The 21,037-nt window shown below is 40.3% G+C and overlaps 1 protein-coding gene across 1 annotated transcript; it reads left to right on the top strand.

The window, feature by feature from the left end:
- Nucleotides 1-15,840: 15,840 nt before the first annotated feature.
- T265_13186 (hypothetical protein) lies at nucleotides 15,841-16,730 on the top strand (the record flags this gene model as incomplete). The annotated part of the gene is made up of 2 exons (XM_009167652.1): nucleotides 15,841-15,934; nucleotides 16,399-16,730. Coding segments are annotated over 2 exons (426 nt in total), but the record flags the coding sequence as incomplete, so codon positions are not given.
- Nucleotides 16,731-21,037: the final 4,307 nt, after the last annotated feature.

Genomic DNA, 21,037 nt, shown 5'->3' with positions numbered 1-21,037 from the left:
TCAGGTACGCGGGGCGCTCGGATGGGAGTCACGAGACAAAAGAAACGAATGACTAGCGCCTTCCATCTCGGTTTTTTGGCTGTTATCCAGCACCATATTATGGCAACCAAGACCGACAAGGCATCTTCAGTGGTCAGACGCATGAGAAAGTCCGGGCTTATCTCCAGTGGGTTGTTATCCAGAACGATCAAACCAACAAACCAGAAGAAGCTGCTTATAAATGTTCTCGTAAGAAAGCACGGTTCACGCAAAATGGCCGCGCGAAAAAGAAAACTAGCGGGATCTTAAGCACCTAGTAACAATTTCCTTTCAAACTACCGTATTAAGGGCCATGGAGCGGTCTTTCGGTATTAAAAGACTCATTAAATTAAGCGTATAACCGACGATCGCCATCTAAAGGTGAGTAAACTAGGTCACAGAGACTCCAGCCGGAAGCCACAAAACGAGCGTTCACTTGGCAACGGGTCGGCTGACCCCAAACGTATTGCCAGCCTGATGAAATCACGAACTCTTGTGCTCTCGAAATCAGGCCAATGCAGTTGGACCTGACCGAGGTTTGCAGCTTCCAGTCATCTGTTGTAGATTTTTTACCTGCGCAATGGGATGATCGTTGGTATGCAAGCCTCGCGGGGGCACGGCATTAAGTATGTTTGGAAGTATCTTTACTTACTGACGATGGAGGTGAACGATGGAGGTGCAGCGGTAACTTCACACCTGATTCACCAGTTTTTAGCTGGACTGTGTCAGCTGTGTGCGGACGGGTAGCGAGGCCCGCCGACGGTTCAGTCATTAGTGTTTGAACTGATATCAAGGACTATTGAGAGATCTCAGCTGTGTCGGAACGGGTAGCGGGCCCGCCGACGGTTCAGTCATTAGTGTTTGAACTGATATCAAGGACTATTGAGAGATCCCCTAAAAACGCCGGAAATGCAAAACTTTCAGCCTCCATCTCCACTCCCTCAAAAGCAACTTATCCCATTGTGCATTCAACCCCAATCCTGATCCTGATAGCCAGAGCGACGAACCCAACCGAATTGTACGAAAACTGCTACTTACGCCGAGTTAACCACACAACTTGCGAAGGAACTGGGAGTATGCATAAACAGAGACTGAATGTATTGTGGTCAGATAAGTTACGTTACTTTGCACAATTGAAGCGCTTCTCAGAAATGCGTATCCCTCTTGCTTAACTTAAAGGTGAAAGGGACATGCAGGAACGCTGACCGGAAAATTCACCGGGCGTACGCATTGTTCATCCCAGCGAATTCGGCATGTAGTCAAGCAGACCTAAAGCTACCCAGTAAAATACTACCTCTTCTGGAGACGGGATCCCAGTTATTATTTGAAAATATAAGTACAAGTAACAGCGAGGATGAGTTAGCTTTCGTCAAATGGTGACAAGCCACCACCACAAACGGCTTGTGGATTTGCGAGAAAATTCTGATATCAGGTGATTTATCCGTTCTTGGGAAAAGCCAGATCGATAGAACGGTTAAGTCGTTTCGAAAATGAAAGCTGGAAATAGCCGCTGGAACAGGTGGTTCACTGAGAAGCGGCACCTACCACTGGGGCAATAAAAATTGAGTAGAGATATTCAGAATGAGCTCACATTAGTTAAACGAGGACAAATGTTTCGTATCAAGCAGAGGCGCACCACACTCTGTATGCGCGTCTAATAGGTTAGCGGACCATTTAAAAATTTCATTGACTGCGCATTATCAAACATGCTATTTTATAGGCGTACTGGGGCCTCCCGGGAACGAGAGACACTGGCTTCGTTATGGTTTATTCTAGGCAAAACTCAGCGACACTCTTTAATCAGAGCTAACAGAGTAACCCAGGGGAGTGATCTATCTAGGAGGAACAAGGTGCAACTGTTCGAGGATAAGTCAAGCCAGAAACGCAGCATACCCAGATTAAATAGTCATTCAACAAGCAACTGTTGCCTGAAGAGAATCAAGGATATGGTACGATGTGGTGAAATGGTGCGCAATCGCTTAACTCAAAACTATTTGGATCCGACTCGCAGAAGAAGATTGAGGGCGGTTATGCACTGATCATGGCGGCGGCAGATTCATAGTTAGGGAATTTATACAGTATGAAAGTGTACTATTTGAAAGCCTTTGGGGAGACTGTCCCGTACGCGAGCGTTTCAGACTAGGAAGAATCGGTGGCGTGTTTTTTCAACAGCGGGTACACCGTAGGCTCTAGCACCTTTTACAAATTATTCTAGCCAGAGAGCTACCTGAAGCTTCCATCCATGGCAAGTGCTTCAGACTTTGCAATAAGACCCGATGTCTGATTTTCTTGGGCATTGCTTTCCGATTCAAGATGCTCGTTGACCTTGAGGTTGCGCCGACTTGAGCAAATCAACGTAAGAAATAATTCTCAGGAAAAAGTATCACAAATGGACATTTTTATCTACGAAGTAGTGGCTCCGAACTCATCTTAGTTTCCAAGACATCGGTTCCCTTCACAGCTTACCGAGTTGCGTATTTTTTAGGGGCTCTTTGGCCGCACAATGCTCCTGGCTGCAAAACTTTGCTGGCGGAATGAAACTTTTCAAGCCAGGATATTGCATTATGTTGTGCATACGCTCAGACTATAGACCGTTTTCATCTACATTCAAATTTTAGCAGGTCAACATGTTTCATTGTCGACCGGCACAATCATACATCTGGCGGCAAATTTTAGCAGAACAATTTCTTGGCATCATTAAGGCCCCGGGATGTCTATACGAGGCGCAAAAGTTTGGATTAATGTTGAGGGCTCAATCTCCCGTCACTTTTGGTCTATCAGGGACACATCGCAGGTTCCGAAAATTCAATTCTGTTGTGTGAATACTGTAAGCAAAAGTGTGCATTTCACATCTTGCGCGGCGTTCGTTCGCCGGACGAATGTGCGTGAGTACATAAAGCTAGTGCATGCACACATAGTGGCCTGATATCCACGCGCGTAAGGTTCAGGTATATGTAGTCGATTTATTCCATCTTGTGTTTTAACGTACCATCCAAAGGAAAAGGTAGTTTTGAGGATTTTCAATCAGTCACGAAAACAGGTAACACGCAATGGCTGAGTGCTTGTTGGGTTCACAAGGATTTATAAGGTACTTTGAATGCATAAAAATAGCACGAATTCAGGACCCTCTATTTTACCGTTTTTTGCACGGATCATGCGGCCAATGGAACGCTCCAAGCCACACAAACCCGAAGACCATGCGGACTTAAGTTTGATAAACTTAAGTCACTCCATGGAATAGACGAAGAACTATTCAGTTCGCGAACAGTGAGTTGCAGTAACGACAAATATTCTTTAGAATGACGAGATTCGTCTAAAAATTGGCGGAATACTGTCGCATGTTATTGGGAAAAGGTTCATTGGGTCTATAAACTCATCTGAAATGGACGGGCTTCTGCTTGATTTGTGTCAATCGACGCGGCAAGGTTTGGAAGAATTATACAACAACTCACCATACTTTAAGGTTCGTTTCTGCCGTTTCCTTCCTCGCATTTGAAGATGAAGTATTTGTAATCACCAGAGATCTCATTTAAAACTTGAAACTTTTTGGATTCAGATTGCTTATCCACAGGGTAGTAATGCAACTACGTCGAACTGGCCGCAAGAAGACAAGTTCAGAATAATAAAGAGAAATTATAAAACGGGAAAATCAACCCTATAAGACCCAGCTAAATGAGCACCGACTGAGAAACCACTGGGGCACCTCATCACAGCTTCATGAACAGGCTTAAGGATTTGAAAGGACTCGAGGAAGTGGTATTGGTTGATTCGGTTGAGAACAAGGGACATTTAGTCACTGGATACCGAGAGTTTTCGGGCTTTTCTGTCAAGGCTGGTGAGATTCCATGTTTGATTTTTTTCGTACTCGATGTAACAGCTCACAGTGCCTGAAAAAGGCATCTTGCAATCTTCTTTTTTGTGTGTTAAGTTTGAAAAGAAATGAAACAACCTGTGTCTTTTAAACGGTCCGGGGGATTTATCTAGAACACCTTTTCGAGTACTTGAAGAATCGTTTTGGGCTACTGTCTTTCAGTGTGATGCCTTCATAACCTGCTGGCTGAAGCGGACATATTTATACAATTGAAGTGCAGCTGAATCATTTATAGAACCTCTCTAGGGATGCTCCGGATTTGCCGCCATCGCAACAAGGACCATTTAACATCCATCAAGTGCCCGGGATTTTTCTCTCTTTCAAATACGGTCAAATGTGCAAGCCACGGCTGTAAAAACCTGAGTGAGGATAGCTACATCATGTCTCTCAGGTTTGTTTGCAATCAGGAACAACTTACAACAGTGTTTCTAATGTATAGAGTTTCCGTCAAATTTGTGTTTTATCTGAACACAAATCGCACGAGATTAGCGAACTACAAGTGTTTGCAAACAACTTTTGTTTTTTTTCGGAGACCCACCTGAAAACCAACTAATCTCTTTTTTACGATGTCTCTTAGCAATTGAATGTGCTGTCGAAGAATTTCAGCAACCTTATAAGTATTGCATTACGTCTATATAAGTACCGCGGTACCTCGTATGTCGTACCAACTGAAACATGAGGTGGCCTGGTGCAGCACACTCACTTGTTTGGAAATATCATAAACAAGCGATTAGCCCGGGTTCAAGATGAGTCTCTCGCAAACCCAAAGTTGTTTTCGGATGAGTGTAGTTCACTCATTTCGTGTAACTTGGGTTCATATAAAATATAGGATTGACGGAAACTTGGAAACTGTGCCTAAATGATGAGCCCCAACAAAGGCTAAACCGGTCATGGGCTGTCAGAGAATTTTCAAAAACCTAATGAGTATTTCAATACGTCTATAAAAGTTGGGATTGTCAGTATATGAATAAAAGTGACAATCAGCTTTGAGAATAACAAAGGTGAGGCTAGGGAAAATCTAGTGACCTATCTCCTCTTGCATTTGCAGCTCGTCTAGAGCAAAATGTTGAGCGAGATATCAAAAAAATATTTTCACACTACTTGTATTCTCAATTTGTTTTTTCTAGATACAGTGTATTTCATTGTATCCAAATGGAAGTCTTTCAGCTTGAGAATGTTGGTTAAAGCTCAAACACACCATTTGTGTTTACCATAAGGGGACTTTTGAAACGATTCTGCAAACAGGTTACTGGAAAAAGCCAAAAATTACTCGTCGCAGTTGTATCGGCATACGCTTGGGGATATTTTTGATGTACCTTAAATAGGAAGCACCATGTTATTAACAATTATCATTAATGTTCTCAGTGTTGATAATGTTCAGTGATGTTCTTGATCCCGCGCTTTATAGTGTTCTCGGTGTTTGTTAGTCACCCGTTGTTGTTTTGACGTATCCAACCTGCGTCGAATAATCACAGTAGATTAATAGAGCCACTTAACAAATGAGATGGCGGCAAAAATTAGGAAATAACTAGTTAAAGCAACATACACCACGTCTTCATTCCTAATTACACAGGCTTTCTCAAGTTTTCTTCCCATTTGAAAATGTATGTCGAGTAGCTAAGGTCAGAAAGATCCTAAAAGCTATCAACAAATATCTCTTGCAACACAAATAACAACATCACATCTGTCCAAGTTCTTTCTTGGTGAACAAAGAAAAATAAGAGGTATTCGTTTGCTAAGCTTGCATTAAGTTTTACTGCACAACTGGCACCGATGTAATTTGGAGCTGAGCACATTTATGCAAATGGTAGGACGAGCAAAATGTTAATACTACAACAATCTGGCAAATAACAAATAAAAAGGGTACAAGGATTGGCCAAGTACACTGAATCTACTTATTTAATTGTACATCTCACTAAAAGTAGTCTAATCAGTCGTTGGAGAAAATTATTTGGTGTTATAGGCCAAGAGTTACATAGCCCTTCTTCTATTCCTATAGATGATGCCGGATAATGTTACGGCTTTGCAGTAGGCAAAACACAAGGCAAAAAACACCAAACGTAAAATAAATGCATCAGCCAGTTGTCGCGGCAAAATAGTATTCTCAGCGGAAATTTGAGATAACCTTGACGTATACCTGGGACAATGCATCAGTGCAACGTCAAACATCAGGGACGACTGCTGAGAAAGATTTGAGCTGAACTTCGTTTGCGGAGTCCATCAATGAGTTGTGCGTCGTAAAAACATCCATCTGGTATTCATCGTGTGACTTTAAATGATGTAAAGTCTTAAATAAGTTTTTGTAGAGCTGAGTAATATCAAAATTACTTTTGGAGGGTCAGTTTATGTTGTGATACCAGCCAGGATAAACGAAATCGTTTTAAGAAGTGATGACTTCCGTGGAAGCAAGATAGAAGCAGAGTGCTATTGAACCGTTGGGTGAACACGTGCTATCTTGTCTAGTTCCTCATATTTGGTTTAATTGATTCATCCAGCTAATCAGTGTAAACAGTCACCTAATTGTGAACATGGAAAACTTTAACATACGGTCCAGTTGAATCCCTTGGCAGTCTTTGGTGTTATCTTTTATCTACGTCTCGCTTAGTTGTAGTGTTCTTTGTGATAAGCAAAAAATACCCTTAGCACTATCTTTTTAACGAACAGTTCTCCATTTTAAAACTATATTGTTTGAGGTAAACAATGAAAATAAGATTATTTCTGTGCAACGGTTGTGTAAGCACTCCACTAAACATGTTCGTTAACTGCTTGTCTCAGCACACATGCTACAGTGGTTTGATTTCCACTTGGATTCAGCTTGATGAGGGTTCATCAATGCCCCCTTCCTTCGTCTACAGCGGACCAAGTGGTAATTATTTTGCAAAATGACATGCTTCCATATAAACTTTTGGTTACAGTTTGTCCTATTAGATGTATAATCGTTATACTAATTTGTCTTCAACAGCCGTCTCGAAAGAATAGCCATCCTGTATATTTATGGCCAAAAACTTCAAGTACACTTTTGATGGACTGAAATTTACAAAATCACGTGTACTCAATTGTTGAGTAATGTCTATACAGCTACAGGCAAACATCATAAACCAGGTTTCATATATTTAATGCCTGAAGAATCACTTTGTCCGTTTTCAGCGGTACTAAAGAAGAAAAAATTCTGAACCAGGGTAACTCTTGATTCGGTTTTTATTTTATAGACATGGCACCAATTTGTTGGCAGTTTGTGCTCCCGTTGTAGATTTAAGCCTCCTGTTGTTTGCAATTGACGGACAAAGCAGTGCTTATCTAGGCTGACCTAAGCAAAGCAGCTATTTGCCCTGGTGTTTTTTCTCTGGTCAACATTGAAAATGAACACTAGAGACTTTAACAACTATCCACTTCCATGGAATGAGATTTACTTCTAAAATGGCTGGATTTGACTATGTTACGTCACTCAGCATCAGATTTAAGTAGAATTTGTCGATTATCAGTGAAATGAAGAGCATTCCTCTTCGTTTTGGGTATGGTTTAACATTGACATTATACTTGTTCCGCTAGGTTGTTTGCTGTATTCCATACTAATTTATTACTATAATACACTAGAACAGCGCTAAGATTTCAGCCACTTTCACACGTCAAAGAGGTTTTTTATTTTCGACGGGCGTGGGCCTCATTTCCGGTGCACGCCATTTAAGGTCATAATTTTCAAGGAACTGTCAGCCTCCAATTGTTTTTTGCACAAAACATACTGCGCACTATAATAAGTACAGATAGAAATTATTGTCCGGTTTGTTGTGAGATGTTTTGCTGGATTTCACACGCATGTCTTCTGTTTTCTAGGTCTTACATTTGGACATAAACTTTTGCTCGTCATCAGCAAAGTCATTAAGCACGATCAATGATACGGAAGGTTTTGGAGCAGCGTTTTTTATCGGGTGTTGTCCTCATATGTTACTGGTGTTTTTTTCAGCAGCCCTTACACTACAATTTCTGTTCTGACTTCGTCCTGGCAAGAATGTGCCTACTTTCTCCCTTAGTGTATGATTGCTAAAAAATGGAGTAAGTGGTGTCCGCTTTTGATGATCGGTAAGGATGAGCGTCAATAACTGAGAACGAAGTGATGGCCTATTTATATAGTACTATCAGGTAGAACTAACAAGGCCCGGGTGTTGTTTGTTTGCCAAAACTTCAGAGTTTGGGGTAATTGTGTAAATCTTACAGCTGTGGCTATCGTGCAAACCTGCTTCTGTTCGTTTTGGTGATTCAAGAAGCTCAAGCACGATATTTTTATTGGAACAGGTTTAACCAACTAGGATTATCTGCTTTATCTTTCGACGCAATTTGGTGGATCCTCCCAGCCCAAAAATGACGTGAAAGTTTGACTGGTAGAGTTTCATTAGGCTTTTCCAAGATGCTCGTTTATTTGAGACTTAAAGGTTCTCTGATCGTTTTTTAAAAAAATCTCAGTATTTGGCAACTTCGTATTACTCTAATTACCGGATGTTTATTGGTTTTGAACAGACAGAAAGCCTTACAATAAAAGCTAATTTTATTTTGCTGCCCGTAAATGGCTCATCTCGAACAAACAAGACTCCGTTTCTTTTGAAGAAAAGCACTTTGACATGGTACCTACGGATTAGTCGAATATTTTCTGCGTAAGGTCAATATCTTCTTCTTTTGCAGCGTATCAAATATTTTTGACTGACTGTAAGCACAGAATGGGTAACCATTTGTGGCTGCATGTTGCCATTCTCAGTCCGCCGCTTACAATCAGTGGTATTTTGTAAAAAAAAGTAACGCATGTTCTTGTAAATTCCACTAAACTGCTATTAGGATAAGTGTTTCCTTTGTTTGCTCTGGAAAGCACCAGATTGATCCAGGAGTGTAGTGTACGACCAAATGGCCTTTTACATGGAAAAATAAAGCTCCAAATTTGCTAAAATTTGGCTACCCAAGGGCTTATAGCAGTGCGTGTTACGCAGGGTAAAAAACGTTCGAATTTGGATACGATGGGTTTTAAGCTGACCGCTAAAATTGTCTGACGCGGTCGGCTTTACTGAGTTGAGGAACGCAGCATAATATGTTCATCAGTATTTTGGTCGGGTCCGCTTTTACTGTTCGACGATCATCTAATAAAAATTCAGGTGTTTCTTGAGACATTCGAATCCTAAGCCATTTTCTTTTCTCAGTGCACTTCTGACGGGCTTGAAATACCAGCTCAGCGATGCTGTTGTATAGCTAATCAATGTATATGGTCTCGACAGTGTGGTTTCAAACAACTTACAACTTGATTTTCCATTTTCATGATCGCAATATATAAAGTTTATATAATCCTATAGCAGACTTAAAGCAATCACATAGGTTTCACATCTTCAGTCACGCGGTACCTTGGTCAAAATCTAGTCTGCCAACAGACACCTTTTTCTGTGCTGTAGAATGTTTTCAGACACGTCAGTATACTGCACCAGTTTTTCATATATTTTTCATCCAACACATGCTTTCATTCCCGGAGTGCGGTTGCCAGTGCTCCTCATAGCCTTAATAATCTTGGTTGCCAATCCACTTTTGAACCCTAATCCACACTGAGCGTGCCGACAATTAAATTCAGGAGGACACCGAATTCATTGTTCTGTGATTTATTCATCGTTTTATTCGCCATCACATCATTTAACAGTGAATTTAAAGTTTCTACGGCCGTGCTCATTTTGCGGAACAACACAACGTTATAATTACTTCCACTTTGCAAAGAGATTATCCTTCACTTATTTTCTATCTACACGCGACATCCGATTTAGGCAGAAGTCCTTCATGTTGTGAATTGATCCTGAACTTGTGCTCACCAGGTCTTTAGTAAGCCCATGTATTAGAAATATCTGAGCAGCCCTGTTTCAGTATCAACAGTACTAGCAGCTACTGCATGAGGCGTAATTTAAATAACTTACTTTAGCTTTTCAAGCTGGTCGCGTAACTTTACAACGCCAAACTGTCAAGCAACAAGTCTAGTGGATCACATTTTTGGAACACTCAGAGTTGTCTTCTGGATCCGGGGTAACAATACGCATTTCGCTTCACAAACGTTGGTCGTTTCTCTCTGCTGTTTGCTCAGCAGGCTTTGTTCATCATGACATCAATAACTTACATTTTTAGATCATCCGATTGGATATTTTGTCGTCCTTCGCAATCCATAAGTCAACCCAGAAATGGGTATTTATTTGTCCAGATAGCACGTCGGCAATCCTCTATCGTCTTCCATGTTGACGAACATATTGCAGTATTTTGCGAGTGTCTGCCTGCTGTTGATTTATTCACCTGATTCTGTAAGATGTTGTAGGTGAGAAACCCGTAACCACCTGAGCTAAAAAACCGTCATGTGTGGGAGCTCGATCAGAACAAATTCACTCAATTTCCACCCTATGGGAAAACAGGTCTGATTGTTTTCCTCAGAAGGTCGACTTTCGCATGTAATCACAACTTTCTTGCTGCTGCGTCTCCCCGTAAAGATGAGAATTTGCCGAATGGTCTAAACCTACATGTAAAGTAAATACTTAAGCCTGTTTCACTTTTTCCGTGAAAAAAAGACAATAAAGAAGGGTTTTCTTGTTTTAGCCAGTGAAACAAATCCTTGTGTCGCTTCAAATAGAGATTGTGGCTTTAAGTTGATGCATAGATTATTGCTTTCTCGAAACACAAGGGTAATAGGGTGAATCGATCCGAGGTAAAAACACTAGAAACCGAAGGGTTCCAAAGATCTATCATTCATTTGTCAAGGTGTCAGTGTTGGCCATGACAAATAGCGGAATATGGAAAGTCTGGACCACTTTCCTACCAAAACAATCCATGCAAGCAAACGGGAAATTAAAAACACACGTAGAAAGAAGCTTTCCCCGAAATATCGGGTAAACTTTATCCATTTGCTCACGGTTGTGAGCTAAGTCACTTGGAAGCATATTCTGAGTCGGCACTGATCAGTCAGCATGACCTCAATAAAGAGTGTTAGATTCAAAATGATGTTGTGGAGTAAAAATTTGAAAAGGCGATTGGGGTCAACTTCACAGCTCGCAGCCAATGAGGCAGACCTTTGGGTGACATTAACTGACATACCAACTAGTCAGTGGTTCAACTGGTGAGAAAAAGGCATTGGCGTTTTTCTGTACAATGCTCATGCTCTTTATTAGTCTGTACACAACACATGGCACATTAAACGGAGCCCATCAGACAATGACTCATGTTACTGGTGAAAATGGCTGGTTATGTGCGATCGATTACAGCAATTAATTTCTGCTGTGTATACTAGTCGGGTGGTGCTTCCCAGATGAAACTATAGCAAACCTTGTTTTATCGAATAAAATTCATATTTTTGTTAGGGTCTTGGGCTTCTGTGAGCATCGATACGTTTGTCTAAGTGTGCAGTAGAAACCGATGTCATTTTCTCAAGAGTAGAATCAGTAGTACAAGTGCGTCTTGTGTTCAAACAAAGCGCGAACCAATAGTTTTATAAATTAGGAAAGTAAAACTGGCGAACTGTATATAGTGCCCAGTCCATATGTGCCTGTGGCACATCGCATGCTTGGAAGTGCCTGTTTTCGTTAACAAAACAAGTCAATCACTTAATCGTGCCGTGCAGTGTAATCACTACGCTTCACAAGCTATTGCGATGTGGTCTATTTCTTTTACAAAAAAAGGACGGCCTATGTGATTACGTCTTAGTACATTCATTTCACTACCTGAGTTAGGTAACCAGTCGGTCGACTGATAACATCAAGTTCAAGTTTCTGAAACCCGCATTACCGAATGAAAAACACTGAGCCGATCCCAAAATAATATTTAGAATTTCACTCCAGAACTACCTAGAAACCAACGGCTTTTAGCGATGTCCTAATGAATGAGCAACGCTGACTCAGACTATGAAGACAGACAAAATTTGCCACGGGTCCTCAGTCTACCTTCGAGTTCTAAACCATACTTTGACTCTTTTGCCGCGTGAATATCTCCGTCATATTCCTTTCCACTTACGGTGTAAAATGAGTATTCTTGTTATTTGGACTGAGGAAATGAAAGCAAACCCTCAAGGGTCTGGATTGCTTGCCATTTTGCGATACTACTGAGAATGTCTTGTTTGCTTCAGTATGCTTCATGTGCTTTAGGCTAACTTCTATATGAAGCCTTTCAAAGTACATTATTGGGCTTCTCAGTACTTTGATTTTCGAGGCTTTTAACACAAGTTGCACCATCTGACAAACAAAATGGTTCAAATAAGTCGTTTTATTTGGTTTTTACATAGTTATCAAGCAATATGCAGCAAACAAATAGGATGACAAGGATTAAATACATAAAGTAGCGTGTTGAAACTTGCAGTTTAAAAACCAGAGGCAGTACTGTCGTAAACTTCCTTGTACATCAAAACGGCCGCAAAAATTTCAATGTTAGGTCGAAAAACACCAAGGAGTTAAGGCAGCTGGCAATGCATTTACACATCCGATAAAATTTTGGCGCCTTAACAGGGTGCACACATTTGTAAAACGCAGATGAAACGGATTGTTTTAAGCAAATTTTGCGTCAAAGGCAAAAATCCAAAAATGGTTCCTAAAGTAAATAGATGTACCGACTGTTATAATTAAAGCTCCAAACTTTCTAAGCTTGATGCAGAATTAACCGTTTAATCCACCAGATTTGACTAAATCTGTGACAGAATCTGTGGCGAAGAATTTCAGCAGAGCGACTACTCATGCGTCTAATAATTGTATCACTTGACGCACGACTCTAGACCCAGGAAACCCAGAATGGTGATTTTAATTCATACAGTTCATGCAGTAGATGTCAAATCGAGGAGTAGTAAATCTGGAAGTTATCTAGCCCATGGAGTTATTCACTTTCTAAATATATTTGAGCAACGAAATGCTTACCTGTGTTTAGCGAAACCAAAGGTTGCGAAATCACCGATGAAACGGTTGATTAATCATTGAAAAAGCTAATATCGTTGCTCTATATTCTGAACCAGATATTTCGCTTACAACAAATATGTAATATGCTGAGTAGTTTCAATTCAGAAAACCCATTGTGTGGCATTAGAACTTATGATTTTTGATGTTGGCGAAAAGTGTTAAAATGACTGGCTGGTCCACTTTGTTGGTTGAGCATGAAGGTCTAATGATCCACAATATATAAGGTGATGGTCAATGCGAAAGCCTCGGAGAAAACGTAGATTTACATACAAAATTAAGGTAACAAAACGTTTAAAGTTTTCAATAGTGAAAATGGAGATGGACCACGAAAGGAGGTTAAGGGATAAAACTTCAGAGATTTTAAACCAGACTGGTTGCCGGAGATGCAGACCAAGGAGATTTGTTCTAGGGGAAAATGTTCGACTAAGACGTGGCTAGGGTTTTTTGGAAATGTACACTAATAAAAAACTAATTTTGAGGGCGCCCATAAACAGATTAGAAAAAATAAGTGAAGGGTCATCAATCCCAGATGCAATCGTCGAGCTTCCAGTGGGTGGTCCTTGGGATATTACGCTGTATATTTCATGATAGATTGAGTAGGAAACATTTATTCAAAGTCCTACATAGATAATGTGAGATGCACGCAACACATGAGAGGACAGAGAATACTAGCGTTTTTGATGCTAGAACTTACAATAAAAATACTCGCCATAAAATGGCATGACGCACACAAGCGTATGGATAAGTAAGTTACATAGAGGGGGATGACTTAGGTCCCAGTTAGTAGCTAAGCATTTGCTACCGGCATGTGTCACTCTTCTTTCTGAGGAAACTAAAGATATTGCTTGGGGGATTAGCAAGGGCCTGCAATGATTTATTTGTAAGTCCACACTTGTAAGATCACACCACCCAAGACACAGAAGCGGAGTGATACCTTAATTACATGTTGAAGTACACCCGTTAGAGAATTTTAATGATTTAGAACATTTATGAGGCTTTAAATTTATTGATTACTGTGGCCATAATTAAAACGCATAGAAAAAACAATTAGAACCTCTCGGAATGTTTTGAGTAGGCGTGTAATAGGTGTTTTAACACTTTTCCTCAGTTACTCTGTGCACGACAAAATGATACAATTAGCTAATTTCGTAATTTGAGTTTGCTCAGCAAATCATATGAACATGCATTGTACTGCTTCTTTTAAGAAAATTGCTTGATATTAGGGTTTAAAACTATCTTACATGCAGCTAAAAGGTTACGTCGATCACCTTTCGGACAGTCAGCACTCCAAATGTTCAAAAAACTTTTTGGTTGCACTTTAAAATGAACTTGAAAGTTTGTGAATGAAATATCACGGATATGACTAAAAAGAGCGAAAGATCAGTACTCTTCCGAAATTGAGAAGAGTATTTATGGCTCATGCTGTAATGACGGCCTTTGGTTCTTTCACTGTACTTGGCAATTAGCTTTCTTTGTCCCACCAAATTACTCCACAATCTATCATTTTTGTTGGAGAGATCAACTCCGGGCTACTGTAGTGGTGTGTGTTCAAGAATCCCAGCACACGATCTCATTTTTTGTGCCATCAGTACTTTCCGATTTCTAGTTCGGAAGGTTTTTGGGATATACTGGATAACTGTAGTGCAGAAATGCTATGTCTATTAGGTTTTCCCTAAATATTGAGTGCCTGGTACCCTAAAAGCTTGGGTCACGTATTTTTGCTACCCTTCTTAACTCTATAATAACTTTTGATATCTTCCGTTAGAGAAATACATTCATTTGCGTACCAATTTGGTTTTGACGGAAAATCCAACTGGAAATTAGCAATATCTCTTATTTACAGTGTTATTAACCTTATGAGTAGTGCAATATGTCTATACAGTGTTTTGCTCTATCTAGAATATCGTACCGACTGAAACATAAACCCAAGTGATGCAACACGTTCAGTTGTTCAAAAACATTATTCAAGTGTTTTGCCTATCCAAAAAAATGTACCGACTGAAACATAAACCCAAGTGATGCAACACGTTCAGTTGTTCAAAAACATTATTCACGAGAGTTTCAGCTTGGTATTCCGTCAAAACCAAGGTAGTTATGCAAATAAGCGTAGTTCGTTAATTTCATGCAAGCAGAAAATAAGATTGCTGGAAACTAGAGGACCACGCCTTCCTGATGAGTCTTAAAAAAGGCGAAACCGGTTATGGGCTGTCGAAGAGTTTATAAAATCCCATGAATACTGAATTGTGTCCATGCAACCTTCATTAGAGTTTGAGGACTTGAAGCTTAGACTTACCGAGTTTTCCGAACATCTTCATATTTTGCAAACGTCAATCACGAATTTTCTAATATAATCCAGAACAGTTCTTTAACAGAAAAGTCTGATATTTAGGCAGCCAACAGCTGCTAGATGAGGTGAGCCTAAAAATGGCGGCCACCGTCAAAAAGAGAAATGTATCTTACTTATCTGCAACCGAACATAAGAGGTTCGTTTGCAGTCAGTTTTGCTGCCACTCAGGCACATACTTACTTAAAACGGAGCTCTTAGGCCGAAACGAAACCTATAATCATCGCTTGCCACTGCAAATTATAGCTTCAAAGAGTAGCGAGATCAAGGTGAGCACAAAATAGAGGTGAATGATACAGCTTGCTGCTCTCGATGCGCGACAAAATATAAAGTCCTTCTGAAATATCTGGACGCGCTGTTCTTTACATATTTGCCATTTGTTTGTTGTTAATGCTCATCATGAAAGCTAAAATCCCAAATAAGTTGAATGAGGTGAATTTAAATATCAGGTAGTGTAATCAAGCTTTCCGCTTATCTTAGAAACTTTTATGAAAGAAGAAATTGTAATACGCCTTACTGAATAGTTGGTAGATGTGCAGAGGGACCACCGCGCAATTTATGAAGCCTGAAAGACGTGATGAAAATCCTAATTGAGATGCCTTGTCAAACTTATAATTGGGCGAAAAAAGACGTATTGTCCTATTGAATTTCGTCAGTTCATATTCGCGCGAAGAATGCCAACACTCTGTGTTCCATTTCAGCCCTCAAGATTGTTCTTAGTTGTGCAGGTGGTTGAGGCGCGCGAGCTAGCAGACAAAGATGTAAATGGTGAGTCTTTCATACTGTTTCCTTTTTCACGCAGCAAACCTAGCATGCCGCACCTTTTTGTACGGTCAGTGGAAAATTTTCTGAAATGATAAACTTTCAGAAAGATTTCTCAAAGTTTTCACCGTAAAACTATATAATCATTGCGTGTTGACTAACTTGCTTTATTTCGTTATGTTTTCCACTTCAGATTTTTGCGTTTCCATTCTCCTTCTCTCCTTTATCAGCGTTATCATTTTGATCATCATCGCGGTAAGCGGAAACTACGAATATCCAGATGTTACTCTTAAGATTGTAGTGAAGTGACAATCTTGGATGCCTAAATAATCGAGAATATCGGATCAGAGCGGGATTGGATCGGCTAACTTAGTTGTCACGTGTCGTAGTGGTACTTCCTGAAGCTTGCCAGTTTTGTTTTCTTCTTCGATCTATTCTAATCGAAATTCTTTCCGTTTTGTTTGAAACAGGTCTAAGCGATCCCTATTGCGTCCTTGGAATTGTACTGGGATACGATGAATTTTCAACGTTGTCTTCGCAAGCTTCGATTTCCAGCGATAATATTGGGGGTTTGTTGCAATTAGGCACGGAACCCACTGGTGCACTAACCGTACGGCGTTCCCGAGACTCGATAATTCGCCACATGATCACACAGGATTCTGCAAGTCCAGTTTGTACGGCAGATGCAGATGTCCTTCACAAACGACTGGCTTTTAAGGGCCATCGGAAGCCAGTAAAAGATGTGCGTCGGACATCGGTGAAGCTACAAACACTAAATCCCTTTTGGGATGAGCGGTTCCAGTTGTAAGTTTTGCTTGTGTTTTTGAGATTAGTTACCAAAATTCACACATTCTGGAAGGGAAGCGGCTGTGTGGACAAAACATTTGCATGGGAAACCCATATCCAATTAATCAGTGACGACGGCATTTCACAGCTAGTAAAGTGTATTCTTGCAATATCTGTCTTGAGTGGTTTGTGTGTCACGATTAGACTTATCCAAGGCAAATAAACAAATAATCGTTCATTGATCCCCTCAAAATGCTTCAACACTCTTTGGCAGGGCTTTTCCACTATGTATCTTCCCAAATGTGTCATTAGGAAGTTGGAATGTTCTTACAGACAGGTCCAGAGTGAAACCAAAGTCGTGTACGAAAATTTATAATCCATTTATACTCCGAAAAACAAAACAGAATTTTCGGTGGCTAAGTACGATAACATAATATTCTGTCGAGATTTACAGATAACCATGCCGTGAGGCTTCTTTTTATTTAAACCTTACATACGCGTGTTAGCTGAGCTAATAACTTAAGACTCAGTCATAAATATCTCCTATCTTACATAGATACTTATCACTCGTGACGACTGACGATAGTAGGCTTGATAGTTTTCCTGTCTTATAGCTAGACAACTAAATTAACTTTGATAAAACACAAAATTCTTGCACAGTATGACCAGCTGCAAGATCGGAAACGGAACGTCCCAGGTGAAATGCATGTCTGACCGCTTGTTGGTGTTTCCGTATTCCCACACTTCCTCAAGTGACAGGTCATTGTCAGTCTGTCTTTTTTTGATTGATATTTTAACCTTGAGTGGGCGCAACATCTACAATTGTATGATAGGACTCTGTAAATTAAAGAAGTCTAAAAAATTGCAAAATGATTGAACGTGAAGTGGTTCTGGTTAGCCCCGAAAATCCTAAACTAATTAACTTAGGGAACCACAGGTGTAAATAATCTGAAGTCCTTATTCTGAACAATCAGCGCGACTTAAAACCCTGCAATAAAAGCCCCCACCCCAATGCAATGACTCCATCTTCAACACTTGTTTTTTCATTCGTCAGTCAAAGAGAACCAACAAACACGGTCTTTGGAAACCACCTCTAAAAATCCCTTACTATGCTTTGTTTTGAAAATTTTACGGAGTATACTACCGAGGCGAAAGCTAAGCGCTAATCACATTCGCATTTTCTTTGTGTAAAGATTTTTTCTTGACTGCTTGGGTAAAGAATTTGTTTACACGCGGGGGTTTCAAGCACTCTCTTTTGTCTACAAGTGATTGCCAGCACAGCTTAGCACTTGCTGACAGTGCTATAACCGAGAAAAACCGCTTCCCATATACTTAACTACTATCCCAAGGTGAAACGGGTTTGTGAACTGTTTGCTTCTCGTTAGCCGGTCGTCGCCGGATATATTTGTATACGGTTAGCACGAAAATACTTTTATAATCGGTTTGCCTCAGAAAGCGTAAGACAAAATCAAAATTGAGCGGTAGAACAAACATAGATGTTTTTGCTAGAACAAATTAGCACCGCAGGTGCAGTGAGCAGGAAAAGAAGCACAGCAACGGACTACTACAGACATTTGGGAAAATCAGTGCAGCGGATAAAATTGGATGCATATTACTATGTGACTACCAAATAGGAAGAAACATAATTGTATGAGTAGCGCGTGGGATCCAAACTAGCCAGTCTGGCAGTTCAACATTTTGTGAACAAACCAAGTTGAAGGAACACATAGGTTTATTTACAACATACGCGTAAACAGACATCCTGGATAAGGCCATGTAACAGAATTTCCTACTTGATGGTCGTTGAAGAATTTCGTAACATGATATCGCTCTCTTTTGCGACATCAGAAATCAACAAAACTGTGCCATATGCTTTTTTATCGGGCGAAGCATACCCGATTTATGTGCACAGCCCGTATATGAAAAGAAAATTTTAACTAAAGGAAAACTTTCTCCGTCTAAAAGGTTTCCCATGTTTCGTGATTATCCGGCGTTATAATAAAACAAAGAAGCTAAAGACTGCTTGGATTGATTTTGTATGAAACAGGTCGGGTTGTTTTGTGGCCAAATAGCTGAAAACTTTGTTGCAAGCAATCTATTAACAGCCTCGATTTTTCCTGCAAACGATGTCAGTCTGCGCTTGTAAAAATGAAGTATTGTACAACTATCTCATCCTCGCTGCGTATTCAACTAATCTCAGTGAATTCAAAGTCTCATCTAGTAGCAGCACAATGAGCCACGCACACCAAACGGTTTGCGACCTGCGTTGTTTAAAAAAACTCATTTTAGCCAGCATGATCATTCTAGCGAAAATATCTGAAATTTGGATGTGATTCTGACAGGGCAAAAAGCTTCAAATGTAATTCTAATTTTCAAAAAGGTAGCAATGAAATACCGCGAAAATTACCGGGATTCCAGCCTAGTCGCTATAATTTCCATGGTACTCTCTGGCATTATCTTTCACTTTAGGATGTGCCAATGCGCAAAAACCACGCTGAATGTTGCCCCATTCATCTTTGTGTTAATCGGAAAGGCTCAATAGAGTTTTTTCGTTCTACTGACTAATAATACTGGATGGAATAAAGCTGATTTTTCTAGTCTTATGGTAAACGGAAACTTCAAAAGCATCTAGTGAAGTAAAGCTTTCGTTTTCAACCATTATATCTCATGGAAACTCCAAGACCTATTTCCGTGGGTGTGAGAGTGCATACGGTAAGGTTCCGCCGTAGAGCACCACTCGCATTATAGAGAGAAGGGACAATTGCTTCCTGCTCCACTGTAACATCAATATGCCAATTGAATCTTTATTACCTGTCACCAAAACCTCGGAGACCGAGACATGTTTTGGGGATGCGCCGACTAACTCACCTTTATTGGACCAAACCCTTTGAAAGTGCAGATTATTTAAAACAACCCGACACTTTAGCCATTGAACAAACTAATCCATTCTGAAACGCAAACTTAAAACGCTCTCCCCACACACTTCACACTTAAAATCCCTGATGACTGCGAAGCAAAGGCATCATTTCTCCCGTCACAAGCACAATGCATGTACGGCGGTGAATCTGTCGTACTCTGTGGACACGAGATATGGGTAGCCCGCATACCCTCATAAATTCTCTGTACCTGACGAGTGATACTTCCGGGAGAATCGCGCAGATTTGCTTTGAACATACGTTCACTGAAGTGGAGATGTGTCAGATGACTTTTTGGTGGGCTAACTTCCCTACCACAGATTGGCTGATTAAACTGTGTAATTTACGCTAGTTGGATATCGATTTACATCCTCTATAAGGGTTTCCAATAGCGCAATATTTGCTCTGTGACAGAAACGGGTACGTAAAGCTTTTAGAGAGTAAATCAATTCGAGTCATTTTTGTGTAGGCTTTTGTTGCCTCTCCTTGATTTTTAGAAGAGTTATGCGGGTTGACGGTGTACAGCGTGGAGCAGATTGTTATGCAGGTTGCGCTCCTACGGAAGGCAATGTGAAAAAAGGATTTAGTTATGGGAGTAGACATATGGTGCACTCCGTTCCTGCTGTTATGTTTGTTTTCTGAAGATTGGAAACATTTTGGACTTCTGGCTTCCAATAATGTTCAACGTTCCTGAGAAACTGGGAAATGGAATGAATAACAACAATCCTCCGTCGAACTCGTGGATGTTTGATTCCATGTTGTTTGACGGTTACATAATGTCAACTAACCAGCCTTGACAGAAAAACAGAATAAAGCGGACAAAAACATTTTCAATGTGTTTCCATTATCCCTTCTCTCGCTATAGATTTCACATCTCAAAAAGCTATTGCACTTGTCCATGCTAATAATAAATAAATCAGGACGGTCTTTCCTAGATGTTGTTTCCGAAAAGACTGCTCATTTAACGGTGCTTCAGTGCAGGAGATACAAACTTATATTCTTATTGTGCGTACCTCATTGCGTTTATGGTGAAAAGGCGATTTGTTGTCATTAGTGGAGATGTTGTTGAAGCATTTCGGTTGACTTAATGCAAGAACTGTATTGCAGGAGAAATAAAATCATTTCACTGAAGGTTAGATTGACCTCTCTAGAGTAGGAAAATCTCACGTAATTCTTCCACAGAATGCCCTTCGTGGACTCCGAAGATGAGTAACTACTCTCTGTGGGTATTTCCTCGAGGAGATGTTAACATGTTTACCCAGCGAGATTTTTTCCCATTGTATGTGCAACCTTTGTTCTTTACCTTCAAGCCGTACAAGAGTCAGGGACAGTAACTTCCGAGAAAACTTATAAGCAATATTCAACTCTGTATCTGACATTAAAGAATAGTTATGTGCTTGGCTATTGC

Source organism: Opisthorchis viverrini, assembly GCF_000715545.1.
Source record: "Opisthorchis viverrini unplaced genomic scaffold opera_v5_44, whole genome shotgun sequence".
NCBI lineage: Eukaryota > Metazoa > Platyhelminthes > Trematoda > Opisthorchiida > Opisthorchiidae > Opisthorchis > Opisthorchis viverrini.
This window is presented reverse-complemented; position numbering and strand designations above follow the sequence as displayed.